A 13,956-nucleotide genomic window follows, 5' to 3' on the forward strand; every position below is an offset into this window, starting at 1 on the left:
CACCCGAGTCCCGGGAGAAGGACATTGAGAGGGCGGCTCTGGGGTCCCATCCTGGCTCAGCCACTTACTAGTTGTGTGGCCTTGGGAAAGGCCCTGTACCTGTTCAGGTCCTTGTTATCCTGCCTCCAAGGGCACATCCAGTGCCATATGGGGCTGTCGATGATGCTTACGTGGGGCGGTGCTTGTAAAACACAATACTTGCTGGTTGTTATCATAAGGGAAGTAGAATGGTCAGATCAGGAGGGCAGACGTGGGTTCCAGATGGGCTACTAGTACTGGGGATGTACTGGTCCCTGGCCTGAGCAGTCACTGAGCAAAAGTACAAGGGCAGGGGTCTGGGTGTGAGCTGTATATTATGGTTCCTTTTTGGACAGCGGGACAGAAGTTACGGGTGACACCACTTTCTCCTTAGATGCAATCGGTCAAATCATACAGGTACTTTTATTCGTGTGGTCAAGGGCTGGGAAGTCAAAGAGGAATTGGAGCAGGTAGGTGCTCAGGTCCTCGGTGGCCTTCGGCACCTGCTGGCTTCTGAGCGGTCTGTGTGTGGCTGTGATTATGGGGAAGTGAGATTCCCGTGCACGGCTGACCCTAAGGAGGTCATCACTCGTCCCAGTCCTTAGGTCTTCAGGGCAGAGCACAGGGTCTCTTGCTGGGGGCCCCCGTGGGCGGGAGGGCACGTTGTGGAGGGTGAGGGAGGCATAGAGGATGCCATCATCCTGGGTGAGAATGGAGAGGGAAGGGGGTTAGACAGGGGGTGGGGGCTGTCCCCTCTCAGAGCAGGGATCCTATGCCGAGTGCCCTGCCCACACCACAGTCCCTCTGTTCCTTCCACCCCACCTTCTCCAGACTTCCCTGTAACATTTCAGGCCAGGTCTGAGCTGCTTCTCTTATGACACTCCTCGGGGTCTGTCTGTTGCTCTAAAACCAGTCAAGAAGCTCCAGGTCAGGGGGGCTGGCAGGCAGGGTAGAGAAATGGGCAGGGGGCTCCAGGGGTGAGGTCGTCTGGGGGAAGGTGGGTGAGGCAGGGGAGAGAGGAGGATGCTGAGGGCAGGTGTGTGGGGAGGGGGTGTGGGGAGGAAGGAAGGCCCAGGTGGAGAGCAGGAAGCATGGTGGCGGGACTTACCTTTGTTCCCAATGTTCTGGTATTTCTCCTCCAGGTTCTGGAAGGATCCTCTGCATGGGAACAGGAGGGTGTGTGAGGGGTTAGAGGCTGGGCAGGACAGAGTTCACACCCGCCTGGGGCTGGTTCTCTCTGTGGGGGGCTCTGTGACCTCCTGGACTGACTGAGAAGATGAGGGCAGAGGTTTGAGGCCGGGGTTGAGGGGCCATTTGCGGTGTAGCCCCGTCCCTGTGAGCTGACTGAAGGTGGATTGTTCTAGGGAAATGGCTTTATCTGAGGGGCACAGGGAGGAGAAATGGGGTGGGGGGGCTGCTGTCCTCTCTGCTGCAGCGCCTCGGTTCCAAGTGGAGGATGAAACCCAGGAAGCTAATCCGGGTCTGTGGGCGGCGCTCAGGCCAGGGTCCCTGGAGGAGGCAGCATCCTGGGAGGAGGGCAGCTGGCAAGAGTCAGGAGGGAGAGGAGGAGGGAGGGGCTGTGAGGAGGAAGAGTGTGGAGGTGGAGGGAGGGGGCGGAGAGGAGAAGGGCGGGTGGGCGAGGAGGGCGCGTGCTCGGGAAAGCAAGAGGCCCTTTGCCACGACACAGGGGGAAGGGACAGGTTAGAAGAGGTGCAGGAGGGAGGAACCAGAGTGGGAGGAGTGGAAGGGGTGTGTCCAGGCGGGGTGACGTTCGAGGCTGAGAGAACCAGGATGGAAAGGGAGGAAAGCTTAGAAACGGGGACCAGAGGAGGACAAGGGGAGCCATTCCGGGACAGCACCAGTGACAGTGCTGGTGCACTGCTCCTGATTTCTTAAGGAGGTGGCAGCTCAGGAAGGGGAGGGCCTGGCCGGTCAGGGGATGGAGCGGCCAGGAGGGCAGTGGCTGCGAGAGGCTCCCGAAACCAGACCCCCCGCCCCACCCCTTGGAGGACAAGTGCTCACCTGGCGGGGGTTCTGGCTTTAGTCTGCAGACCTGCAGGGGGACGGACAGCCTGTCAGGGTGCCATCCACGGAGGCCTGTGCCCTCCCTGCCTGCCCTGCCCCGTCCCACTCTGAGTCCATCCTTGGAGGGACCAGAGCTGCTGAAACCCACCTGGGAAGGACCTGGGACTCAGAGCCGGACCCAGCTGGCACCCTAAGGCCACCCATACCTGTCCTGCCTTGTCCTCGGCAGCAATCAGGAAAGCATCACCCTCTGCCCCTTCACTGTCTGACACATTGGGCTCGGTGCCCCCTCCCCAATCCCCCCAGCTCCAGTGACCTGTGCCCTACTCAACCACACCCTGGATTTTTAAAGTTGTAATCACTGGGACTGAGATCTCTGACATAGTAAGGCTAGGTTTTTGGGTTTTGGTTTTTTTTGTTTAACGACACCTGTCTTTCCTTCCATCTTTTTTTGTGTGTCATCATCCCTCTAGACCTGTGCTGGACCTCACTGAACTCTTGTCCCTAATGATCTACTTTCTTCCAGGTTATCCAGGTTGCCTACTGAGCCCTCTAGTCTCCATTTATGTCCTCTCCCTGGCTCCCTAACCTCCTCTGTTCCTCTGTCCTTCTGCCACACTTAGCTAACACGTCTCCAGTCCTGGATGTGTCCTAAAGTAGGGAACGCTCTTTGCTGACCCAGTATCCGCTCATGTTTTAAATGACAAAACCTTGATTTTATTTGGACTGACCGTGTGCCCCTCTACAGATAGATGTGGGACCTATGACTAAATCTAGCCAATAAGATAAGGGGAGGTTGGGGGTAGGACTTTTAGGAAGGCTCTTTAAAAGGAGGACAGACAGCTGGGACATAGTCTTTTTGTCCTTTCCTCCTTCCTCTTGTTTCCAGTTTGGACTCAGAAATAATGGCCTGAGTCCCAGCAGCCATCTTGGACCATGAGGCAGCCTTCAGAATAGATGCCAGTAGCCAGGACAGTGAGCAGAAAGGTGGGAGCCTGAGTGCATATGGACAGTGGCCTCTGCTGTCTGCCTCCAGATTCTTTTAGATGAAAGGACAGAAAATAAAACCCTCTATGTTATTTAACCCATGGTTACTTCTGTTTTCTGGTGGTAGCAGCTGAACACAACTTTTTCTTGGGGGCGAGGAGGGGGGAGCGGCACCTGCAGCATACGGAAGTTCCCAGGCTAGGGGTCAAATCGGAGCTGCAGCTGCCAGCCTACACCACAGCCACAGCAATGCCAGAACTGAGCCACATCCTCAATCTACACTGCAGCTTGCAGCAATGATGGATCCTTAACCCACTGAGTGAGGCCAGGGATCAAACCTACTTTCTCATGGATAGTAGTCAGGTTCTTAACCTGCTGAGCCACAAAGGGAACCCCTGGACACAACTTCTAAATAATAATTCCTCAGGGTTTCTAAACTTGCTTGGTCAAATACCGCTGGGAAGGTGGAACCGTGTGCAGTGATAGATAACTTTTACACATGTGGCTTCTTATGTGAGTTGAATCCACAAATACCATCTTGCATTTCCTCAGTGCCTATGTCACGTTTTCTCTGTATCTTCAGCCCTCATCCTCACTCTCAGGACACAACCCTGGTGGCTGTGTAGATTTAAGAGAACAATTTTTCTTTCTTTCTTTCCTTTTTTTTTTCTTTTTGCCTTTTCTAGGGCCGCACCTGCAGCATATGGAGGTTCTCATGCTGGGGTTGAATTGGAGTTGTAGCCGCCAGCTTACCCCACAGCCACAGCCACGCCAGATCCGAGCCACTTCTGCGACCTACCGGATCCTTAACCCACTGAGCCAGTCCAGGGATTGAACCCTCAACCTCATGGTTCCTAGTCAGATTCCTTTCCGCTGTGCCCTGGTGGGAACTCCAGAAAACAGTTTTTCTGTATCAGTATTTTTATTCATGAGTTTTGGGATTTATGTCTTGCTTAGGGTCATCCTCCCACTCCATGGTTATAAAGTAGTCTCGCATGCTTTCTTGTGGTACCCAAATTCTTTCTTTCCTCATCTGAATGTTTGATGTCCGTGGAATTAATTTTGTTGCTTTACGAGGTAGGGAGATAACACTGTTTTTCTCAGAGGCTGCTCCTTTGTTCCAGCACCATGTCTTGACTTACTCCTCCTTCCCCATGGATTGGAAATGCTACCTCTTACTCGACTAAATTCTCACATGTATTTGGATCTGTTTTCGTCCTGCTGATAGCTGAGGTTTTCTTGTTTCTTGCATTGCTTTACATGTTACGTGTGCCATGTTTATCATATGCCAGTACTGCATCGCTTAAATTTTTGTAGCTTAATAGGTCATCGAGTTCCTACTCTGTGCCAGGATCTATTCTAAATGCCTTGTGTTTCATTGTTATGCAAACTCCCGGGGAAGTGCTATTATTAATCGGAGGAAGTGGAGGCTTGGACTAGTAGGATCACTGTCTCGGAGCTCATTTGCCTGGCTAGGGTGTGAAGCACATTTCACTGCAGGCAGTTCAGATTCTCTGTTCTTCACTCCTGTGCTTTAATGAATCTGAGAGTCGTAATTATCTCTTGTTGGGCATTTCCTTTTTTTTTTTTGTCTTTTTGTCTTTTCTGGGGCCGCTCCCATAGTTTATGGAGGTTCCCAGGCTAGGGGTCAAATCGGAGCTGTAGCCGCTGGCCTACACCACAGCCACAGCAACACGGGATCCCATCCGTGTCTGCGAACAAGGCCACAGCTCACAGCAATGCTGGGTCCTTAACCCACTGAGCAAGGCCAGGGATGGAACCTACAACCTCATGGTTCCTAGTCGGATTCCTTAACCACTGCGCCACCACGGGAACTCCTGGGCATTTCCTTTAAAGTCATTTGAAATCGCCTTGGGAGGGTGGTGTAGCAAAAACAGTTAGTGCCTCTAGCGATGCCCTCTCTTTCAGCTGGAAATGTACACCTCCCCATCTCTGGTGGACACCTCGACTCAGATGCTGCACTAATAGAAAATGTCCCAAACTCAGGAGTCACCCTCCTCTCCTGGTCGTGGTCTGTGACCTCCTAGGCCCCTGAATGTACTTGGTCTCACTGTGGCCTCCTTCACCCAACATGGGTGAAAGCATGGGGCTTAGTTCTGCTCCTGAATCACCCATGTATCCGTCCAACCACCAAGTCCTGCGGGTTTTCCCTCTTAAACGCTCCAGGATCTGGCCCTCTGCTTCCACCCACGCAGCCCCAGTGTTAGACTGACCCCGGCCTGGTCCACTTCCAGCCCCTCACTGCAGACTGTGTATCTGCAGGCCAAGCTGAGGTTGCCATGTGCCTGCTTCGTGTCGCCTCTGGGACGTGATTTGCAGTGTCTTCTCCTGTCATCTCCTGCCTCCTCCGCAGCTCTGAGCTACTTGCACTTGCCCGTGTGGTTTCCCTTCAGGGCAAGGAAAGTGGCTCCTACTCCATGCTCAGCACTTGACTGGCTTTCTTTTTCATTCTTTGAGACACTTGCAGGTGTCACTTCCTCTGGGAAGTCCTCCTTGATTACCCACCCTTCCCCTCGGCCTTTGATAGCTCTTCCGAAATGAGTCAAGCAGTCATTTGTTCCTCGCAGTTCCCCATCCCCGTCCCTTGATTCCTTGAAGGCAGGACCTGGGCTTTGTTTCCTTTTGCATCTTCAGGTGCAAGTCCAGCCCTGGAGAGTGAGTGCCCACCCAAGCTGGCCGAGTGGAGCCAACTTCCAGTCCCTTCTGCTCTCCCCTTCCTTTTCCCAGGGCAGACCCTCCCTCCCCATAAAACAAAAGGAGAGGACTGATGAGAAATTCAATCGAGAGAAAAGAACTGGACACTGATGAGATTTGGAGAGAGGGATTGGTGTAGAGCAGTGGTTCCCAGACTTGGTGACGCACAGATACCACTAGAGGAGACCATGAAAAAAATGCCGATTCCCAAGCCCAGATCTCAAGCCCAACAAGGACCTGCATTTTTATTTTTTAATTTTTTATCTTTTTTTTTTGGTCTTTTTAGGGCCACACCGCAGCATATGGTCATTCCCAGGCTAGGGGTGGAGTCAGAGCTGTAGCCCTGGCCGATGCCACAGCCACAGCAACTTGGGACCTGAGCCGCATATGTGACCTACACCACAGGTCAGGACAATGCTGGATCCTTAACCCACTGAGCGAGGCCAGGGATAGAACATGCATCCTCATGGATGCTAGTCAGATTCATTTCCGCTGAGCCACAATGGGAACGCTGGCATTTTTAATAGGTCCCTGAGTCATTCTGATGCAGGTAGCTTCTGAGAAATACCCAGTTAGGGGAGTTCCTGTCATGGCGCAATGGAAACGAATCCAACTAGGAACCATGAGGTTGTGGGTTTGATCCCTGGCCTTGCTCATTGGGTTAAGGATCCGGCATTGCCGTGAGCTGCGGTGTAGGTCGCAGATGTGGCTCGGATCTGGTGTTGCTGTGGCTGTGGTGTAGGCTGGCAGCTATAGTTCTGATTAGACATTCCCCCCCCCCCCGCCCCCGGGAACCTCCATATGCCACAGGTGTGGCCCTAAAGAGCAAAAAAAAAAAAAAAAAAGAAAGAAAGAAAAGAAAGGAACAAGCAAAAAGAAATACCCAGTTAGGAATCTTGGGGAGAGACTGGGGATCCCGGACAACCTACCTTTGCTTCTCTTCCACCTGAGGAAGACCATCAGTCCCAAAATCGCGATCTTGAGCACAGCGCTGGGCAGGGCCAACCTGACCACTGCTTCCTTATTCAGGAGCCAACACCCTGAACTCCTTTTCCCCTCCAGGTCCCAGAGGTCAGCTGCAGTGGTGGCCGTGGTGCTGGCAGAAGTGGTGGGGCCCGGGGTGGCCGTCTTGGCAGCTGGGAAGACATGAGAAATAGGCAGATTCTCTGGGTGAAACTGTCACATCTTGGTCCCTCGTTGGGGGGTGTGGGGTGGGGTGGGGAGCAAGTGTCTGAAGGTCTCCCACCGGGAGGGAGGGGCGGGACAAGGGGAGATGTTGGAAGCTTAGCATCCACCTCACTGTTTACATCCTGGCTCTGCCACTGATCAGTGCTCTGAACTCAGAACTTCATTTCATCACCTACAAGTAGAAATAACGGAATCACAGGATTTAAAATTTTTTTTACGTAGTGAACACACATAGCATAAAATTTGCCTTTTGACAGCATGGAAGTGTAGAGTTCAGTGGCGTCAAAGACAGTCCTCTTGTGCAAATCCCACCGGCATCCGTCTCCAGAACTTTTCACCCTCATCAGCTGAAACTCTGTCCCCATCCAGCACTAATTCCCCCCTCCCGCTCCCCCGGGCCCTGGTGCCCAGCCGTCTGCTCTCTGTCCCCACGAATGTGACTGCTCTGGAGACCCGTATAGGTGGAGCTGAGCAATATTCGTCCTTATACACAATGGTTTTGATAAAGGAGAAATTATCCGTAAAGCACCCAATGTATATTGGAGGGTTTTTTTTTTTAAGATTAAAAACATTTTTAATTCTTCAAGCAGCATGTGCTTTCCTTTAGTGGACCCTTAAAAACTGAGCAAATACTCAGCTAAGGAGAAAAAAATTCTAATTCCAATAAAATCTTCATGTAACTGTGGACCAAATTTATTGTCCACTTTTAGTAGAAATTAGTCATGAAAGTGTAAAGACCATCCCTTAATTGAGAATTGAAAAATTAAAAAACTGGAGTCCTGGGAGTTCCCTTTGTGGCTCAGCAGGTAACAAACCCGACTTGGATCCATGAGGATGCGGGTTTGATCCCTGGCCTCGCTCAGTGGGTTAAGGTCTGGCATTGCCTTGAGCTGTTGCTGTGAGGTGTGGTGTAAGTCACAGACGTGGCTCAGATCCTGCATTGCTGTGGCTGTGGCGTAGACCTGCAGCTGCAGCTCCGATTTGACCCCTAGCCTGCTGCCCTAAAGTTTCATTTTCTTTTCTTTTCTTTTCTTTTTTTTTTTTTAAACAGAGACATTCATGACTTTCTTGAGAACAATGTTTTTTAGTTTGTTTTGCTTTTTAGAGTGGCACCTGCAGCATATGGAGGTTCCCAGGCTAGGGAGGGAGCAGGTATTTAAGCCCAAAGGTTGTCCTAGAGACAAAGGTACTGACAGATCAGATGAAAGTCAAAAAGAATTTTTATCCATTTCCTCACCCCACCCCACCTCCCTATCTTCTCAACCAGCCGTGATCTTAGAGACTCAGTGGAGTCTTAACCTTTAGGACCAAACACCAGAGCAGAGCAGAGTTCCCCAGACAGAGCTGTGGCATCAGAACCATGCCTGGGCCACAGGAGGGCCAGGACACTCATCCTTTCCTCTGGCCCCAGGCAGCCTCTGCTTTCACAGTGCCATTAAAGAATCACCCTTTTTCTTTAGGAAACAGGTTGGGCCTGACAATGTATAGAACTGCCAGCACAGGTGATTATAAAAAGCACACCCATTTAGGCAGTTCTTAGTTTTTCTAAAAAATCCACAGATGACTCACCCCCTTATTGCCTGCCCCTGGGGAAGACCCCTCCCTTCCCTGCCCTGGAGAATGATGAACTGAGGTTCAAGTTCTGATAGCCCACTGAGTAAGGGAGGCAGGTCTGTGAATGCTGCGTGTCCATTAGTAGGTTAAAATAGGTCAAGATAGATGATCAGGTCAGTAGGTGAGGCTGAGCAGCCAGTGGTTAAGAGAGGAGGCTCTGGGGTTAAAGGGGGTGGTGGGGGGGGGTGTCAGTAGTGACCAGGAGTGACCTTGGGCAGGTGTTTGCTCTGCGAGCATCACTTTCCCTTCCCGTAACAGGAGGGTGGCAGCAGTGCCGACTGTCACTGGGGGTCGTGGGGAAGGCTAGCTGGGGCGATGCCCCCTGTTGTCCAGCCAGGACGCAGAGCGCAGTCGGCGGGAGCTGTCGTTACTGCTGCTGCCGCCGCTTCATGACCAGGGCAGAGGAGCAAGGCCAGGCTGGACGAGGGGGACAGTGTGACTAGAACAACCCAGGGAGAGGTGGGGGGAGTGAGAGGCAAGGAGGGTAGAGAGGACGGAGGCGGGGGAGAGGAGATGAGGGGGGAGAGGGGGGCTGGGGGCGGAGCGCTGAGGGCCGTGTTCTGGGGGGCAGAGCGGGGGGAGGTTGGGAAGGCAGGTGATGGGGAGTGGCCAGGAGATGGGGCTCCTCAGGCCACCGGTGGGCACCTACTCTGTGTGCCAGGCTGAGCTCAGGGCTGTGGGGGAGACACAGACATGGGGTAACTGGGCCTCCACATAGGAACTCGTGACAGGGGAGGCAGCCGCATCCTGAAGGTGTCCCGTCCACTCGGAGGACTGGGGCGAGGACAGGGGCAGCAGGAGGGAGGAGAGCTGGGGGCCTGGAAGGTGCCGGGGACGGGGCGGGGGAGGGGCTGGATCTGGAGGGGCTGGGGGAGGGATGGGCAAGGAAGGCAGCCCTGCTTGGGGGAAGATGCAGGGGAAAAGGGGAAGGTTGGCGGAGGCCTAGAGAGGAGCTGGAGGGGCAGGGAGAGGAGTTTGCGAGAAGAGCCAGGAAGAGGGGCCAGGCCTGGGGTTGAGGCACCCGTGGCCTCCAGGAGCCTCAGGCAGGACAGCTGGACTCACCGTGTGTGATCGTGAGCTCGGTCCCCTGGGTGGACTGCCACTCCTGTGCACCGTATTTCTCTGTGATCATCTCCACCCGGCAGAAGTATGAACCCTCGTCCTCCCTCCGCAGGTTCGAGATCTGGAGGGAGCCGTTCTTCATACCCTCTTCCCAGTTCAGGAGGAGCCGGTTCTCGAAGTTCTTATGGATGAGTCGGGGGGTCGTTTTGTAGATGAAATCCCCATGGAAGCGTTTCCATCTCCAGGATATTTTCACATTGGAAACCTTGCCTGAGTCCAGGGAGTAGTCGAAGGAGAAGGGGATGCGGATGGAGCCACCCTCAGGGGCTGAGAGTTGTGTTGGCTGGTTCATCTCAAACTGAAAGTATGGTTGTGCCCAGTGATCTAGAGGAGGGAGAGGGAGAGACTCTGAAGCCACCAGGAGAGACAGTGAAGGTGACCCCAGACCATCTGGCACCTGCACCAGGGGCATTAGTGTGACAGATGGTAGGACTGGCCCTCCGGCCTGGATGCGCCCCTCTCCAGGCTTGGGGCAGGGAGGCAGGTGAGGGGTTGGGGGCCCCAGCACTGTGGGACCAGCTCTTTGTTTGCTGGGGGTGGGAGGCCTGGCCGGCTTCCCCAGGGGACCCCTTCCACAGCCAGCTGGCCACGGCCCCTCCCCAGGTCCTGGGCAGAGCCGGGCAGTTCTGGCCACTCACCACCCTGCAGAGATGCCGGTGGCAGCAGGGGCAGCAGCAGAGGCAGCAGCAGGGGCAGCCCCATGGCCTCACTCTCCTCCCGGGGATGAGAAGACAAGCAGAGCCCTCGAGGCCAGAGGAGAGGCCTCTGGGGTGGCTGCTGGGGAGAGTGTGGGCCCCAGGAGAGGGAGGACCAGGCTCCTTCAGAGGACCGAGGCGGGTGGCAGCCTTCCCCAAACTTGCCCACCCCCATGGCGACCGTCACTTCCTTTATCAGTCTTGCTTCTTCTTTTCTTGTATTTCAAAAGGTCCTCCCTGTGGTCAGTGCAAAGGGAGCCATGACCCAGGGCTCTCAGCCCCCATCTTCCCACTGAGGGGCGTGTCCTCTGTCCCCTTAGCCACCTGCTTCTGCCACCCCTCGGCGTCACCTTAGGAGTCAGTCTCTGTGTCTCTCTCCTCCCAGGGGAAGGACTGGCAGCAGGACCAGCTCAGGCTCTTTGAGGGAGGGGTTGGCAGCCATGAGTCTCTGCCCAGCTCCTGCCCCTCAGAGAGGAGGAGGAGGGGGCTGCTGGTGGGCAGAGCCCCAGCCTCCAGCCCAGGCCCCGGGGGCACCCAGTCTGCTCCCGGTCCCTCTCCCTTCAGGCAGGGGCTCCTCTGAAGTCCCTCTAGGGCAGTCCCCCCATTGCAGTCCCCAGGCAGAACCGAGGACTGCCAGCCCCCCTCCCGCCCTGGTCTGCTCCCTGTGTGCAGTCTCACCCCCTCCCTGAGGTTAGGAGTGGGTGCTGGGCTCCCATGCCCACCTCCCCAGCCAGTGGGTCTTCTGGAGGCCACGCCTCCACCCCCAGATGCTGGACTGCATCTGCAGGGCCCTCTGTCCACAGTGGTCACCACATCTTGGGCTCTGAAGTGGTAGGTCCAGGACTCGAACTCCAGGCTGCTGAGCCCACAGAGCCTTCTGGTTCTTCTGGATGCCTCCTCCTGGTTGCACCCCAGAATCTCTAAGTGCAGAGCTCTGGGGAGTGAGCCCCATGAGGCTGTATTTATTAATGCTCCTCAGGGAATTTCATCCACAGCTGAGACCCTGGCTCGTCCAGAGCCTTCTTTGGACAGAGGGGATGAAGGCTCAGAGCAGTTGTGTGTCGTCCTGGTGACGGTCCCTGGGACCGGCTGTGATGGAGGCACTGCCAGCCTGTGACTGGTGGTAGATGGGGTGAAAGTTGGGGGACTGGGACCTGTGGTGCCCCACAGAGCTGGCTGCGAGCCGGGGTTGGCCTTGGCTTCTTGAGTGGACCATGCAGTGGAGGTGGTGGTGGTGGTGGAGAGGCCATAATTGCATCAGAAGAAGTGGCCTCATTTCTAGAGGCGGAAGCAAGTCCACTGACAACTTCCTTTGGCCTTTTCTCAGTTTTTTCCTGCAATTCTAATAGTTTTTTCCCCGTGATTTTCCCATGGCCAGCCAGGCATCCTCCCCCTGCCTCCCACCCACCGCCCACCGCCCTGCCCTCTCAGCCTCACCTTTTCTCACCTGTCCTCCCAGGCCCAAGAAGGGAGTTTCCATATTTTCGTGGAATGTTTTTATCTGAGTCAGGTTTCAAACATCCATTTTCTCATTGTCAGCTTTCCAGCTCTCTGCGGTGGATGTATCTTTATCTCCATTTTCTCATGAGGAAACTGAAGCCCAGATCCTTAATATCGTGGAGTCCTTTGGGCTGTGCAAAAATGCTTGGGTCGAATGGGTAAGGGCTGGCAAGTCGGGCAGCCAAGTGGGCAAGGGACCTGCCTGTTTCTTGGCAGGGCCTCCGGGGGCCCCTGCCCTGCGTGTGTGGTGACGTCGGTGTTCCTCTCCTGCCTCTCTCCACTAGCTCGGGACCTGGAACGTCTCCTTGCCTGGCCTCCAGAGGAGGGGGCTGGACCCCACCTGGGGCAACATCGCCCGTTTTCTTGGGCAGCACGGCACTTTTACGAAACAAGCTCTGGGTAACCTTCTCAGAGCACCTGCTGTCCAAGTGCCCGTAGCCCCCGCTGCTTCCACAGAAGGCCTCCCTAAACACAAGGGGCACGTTTCATGTCATATTCAGGGCCCTGGACCCGACCAGCTCCCCCTGAGGCTAGGAACTGTGAAGTGTAGTTTCTGCTCAGGGGTGGCATGTGGTCTCCTGGTTTGTTCATTCTTCCTTCCCCTGGAAAGAATGAGAAGGCTTGGAAATCTGCCTGGTGCTATGGCTCTACTCACAGAGGAGGCTTCGTGGAGGACGATGGCCTGGATTTCAGTGATTTAAATGCCAGCAGAGGGGGTTCCCGTTGTGGCAAGGTGGAAACAAATCCGACTGGGAACCGTGAGGTTGTGGGTTCAATCCCTGCCCTTGCTCAGTGGGTTAAGGACCCAGCATTGCCGTGAGCTGTGGTGTAGGTTGCAGACGTGGCTCAGATCCCGCGTTGCTGTGGCTCTGGCATAGGCTGGCAGCTACAGCTCAGATTCAACCCCTAGCCTGGGAACCTCCATATGCCGTGGGAGCGGCCCAAGGAATGGCAAAAAAACTAACTAACTAAATAAATAAATAAATAAACAAAAACCATGAGCAGAGGGGGTTCCCGTCGTGACGAGGTGGAAACAAATCCGACTAGGAACCGTGAGGTTGTGGGTTCGATCCCTGGCCTCGCTCAGTGAGTTAAGGCTCTGGCATTGCCGTGAGCTGTGGTGTAAGTCACAGATGTGGCTCGGATCCCGCATTGCTGTGGCTCTGGCGTAGGCTGGTGGCTACAGCTCCGATTGGACCCCTAGCCTGGGAACCCCCATGTGGCACAGGTGTGGCCCTAGCAAAAGACCAAAAAAAGAAAAAAATCTACCAAGCAGGTACTAGACCCTTAAGTGAGTTAAGCGGGGGTTGCACAATACCAGGTCAGTATACAAAAATCAATTGTATTTCTATGTACAGATGACCCTTGAGTGACGTGGGTTTGAACTCCTTGGGTCCACTCTAAGAGGATTTTTTACACTCTATGGATAGAACCCTAGTGCATAAGCCATAGTTGGTTGTTCCTGCAAAGGCAGACCTGTGGGTATGGAGGGCCAACTGTGAACTCCATCCAGGTTTTAGACTTTGCATGAGGTTGGCCTCCTCATACCCCTATGTTGTTCAAGGATCGACTGCACTAACAGAAGAAACTGTAAATCGAAATGAAACCAATAGCATCAAAAACGGAATACTTAGGAGGAACTATGGCATGAGTTGTATACCGAAAAACTACAAAACAGTACTGACAGAAATTTTAAAAGGATATGCATTGTTACATGAGAGGACTCAATACTGTGAAGATGTCACATTTTCCCTAATTAATCCGTAGATTTAATACAATCTCACCCAAAAATCCCAGTACTCTTTTTTTTTTTTACGAAATTGTCAGGCCAATTCTAAAATTCCTATGGAAATTCAAAGGAGCAACTAAAACACCTTTGAACATGAACAAAATGGAAGGATTTATACCACCCAAGAACAAGATTTTATATAAAGCTATTGCAGTAAAGGTGTAGATTCTGCCTTGCTTTTCTCATCGACCCTACAGCAAAGGCTCCTGCCCACATTCCCCCCTCCCTCCTTTTGTCTCCTGACTGATCCTGGTGCCTCCACACATGGCCCTGCCTGGAGTGTCTGGCCTCTGGTTTTATGGA

At 53.9% G+C, this 13,956-nt stretch overlaps 1 protein-coding gene across 4 annotated transcripts; it reads right to left on the reverse strand.

Moving 5' to 3' along the window:
* Nucleotides 1-334: 334 nt before the first annotated feature.
* LOC125127098 (paired immunoglobulin-like type 2 receptor alpha) lies at nucleotides 335-10,533 on the reverse strand. 4 transcript variants are annotated; one of them, XM_047779661.1, is made up of 7 exons: nucleotides 10,308-10,525; nucleotides 9,610-9,993; nucleotides 6,675-6,881; nucleotides 2,041-2,071; nucleotides 1,127-1,176; nucleotides 841-921; nucleotides 598-719 (listed from the first exon to the last, which is right to left on the reverse strand). In XM_047779661.1, exons 1-6 carry the CDS (start codon nucleotides 10,369-10,371, stop codon nucleotides 866-868), a joined length of 792 nt encoding a protein of 263 aa, XP_047635617.1. In that variant the 5' UTR covers nucleotides 10,372-10,525; the 3' UTR covers nucleotides 598-719; nucleotides 841-865. The 4 variants fall into 4 exon arrangements, with proteins under 4 accessions (XP_047635619.1, XP_047635616.1, XP_047635618.1 ...); XM_047779663.1 differs by lacking the exon at nucleotides 2,041-2,071 and having other exon boundaries at nucleotides 335-719; nucleotides 10,308-10,533; XM_047779660.1 differs by having other exon boundaries at nucleotides 593-921.
* Between the last annotated feature and the right edge of the window lie 3,423 nt (nucleotides 10,534-13,956).

Source organism: Phacochoerus africanus, chromosome 5, assembly GCF_016906955.1.
Source record: "Phacochoerus africanus isolate WHEZ1 chromosome 5, ROS_Pafr_v1, whole genome shotgun sequence".
NCBI lineage: Eukaryota > Metazoa > Chordata > Mammalia > Artiodactyla > Suidae > Phacochoerus > Phacochoerus africanus.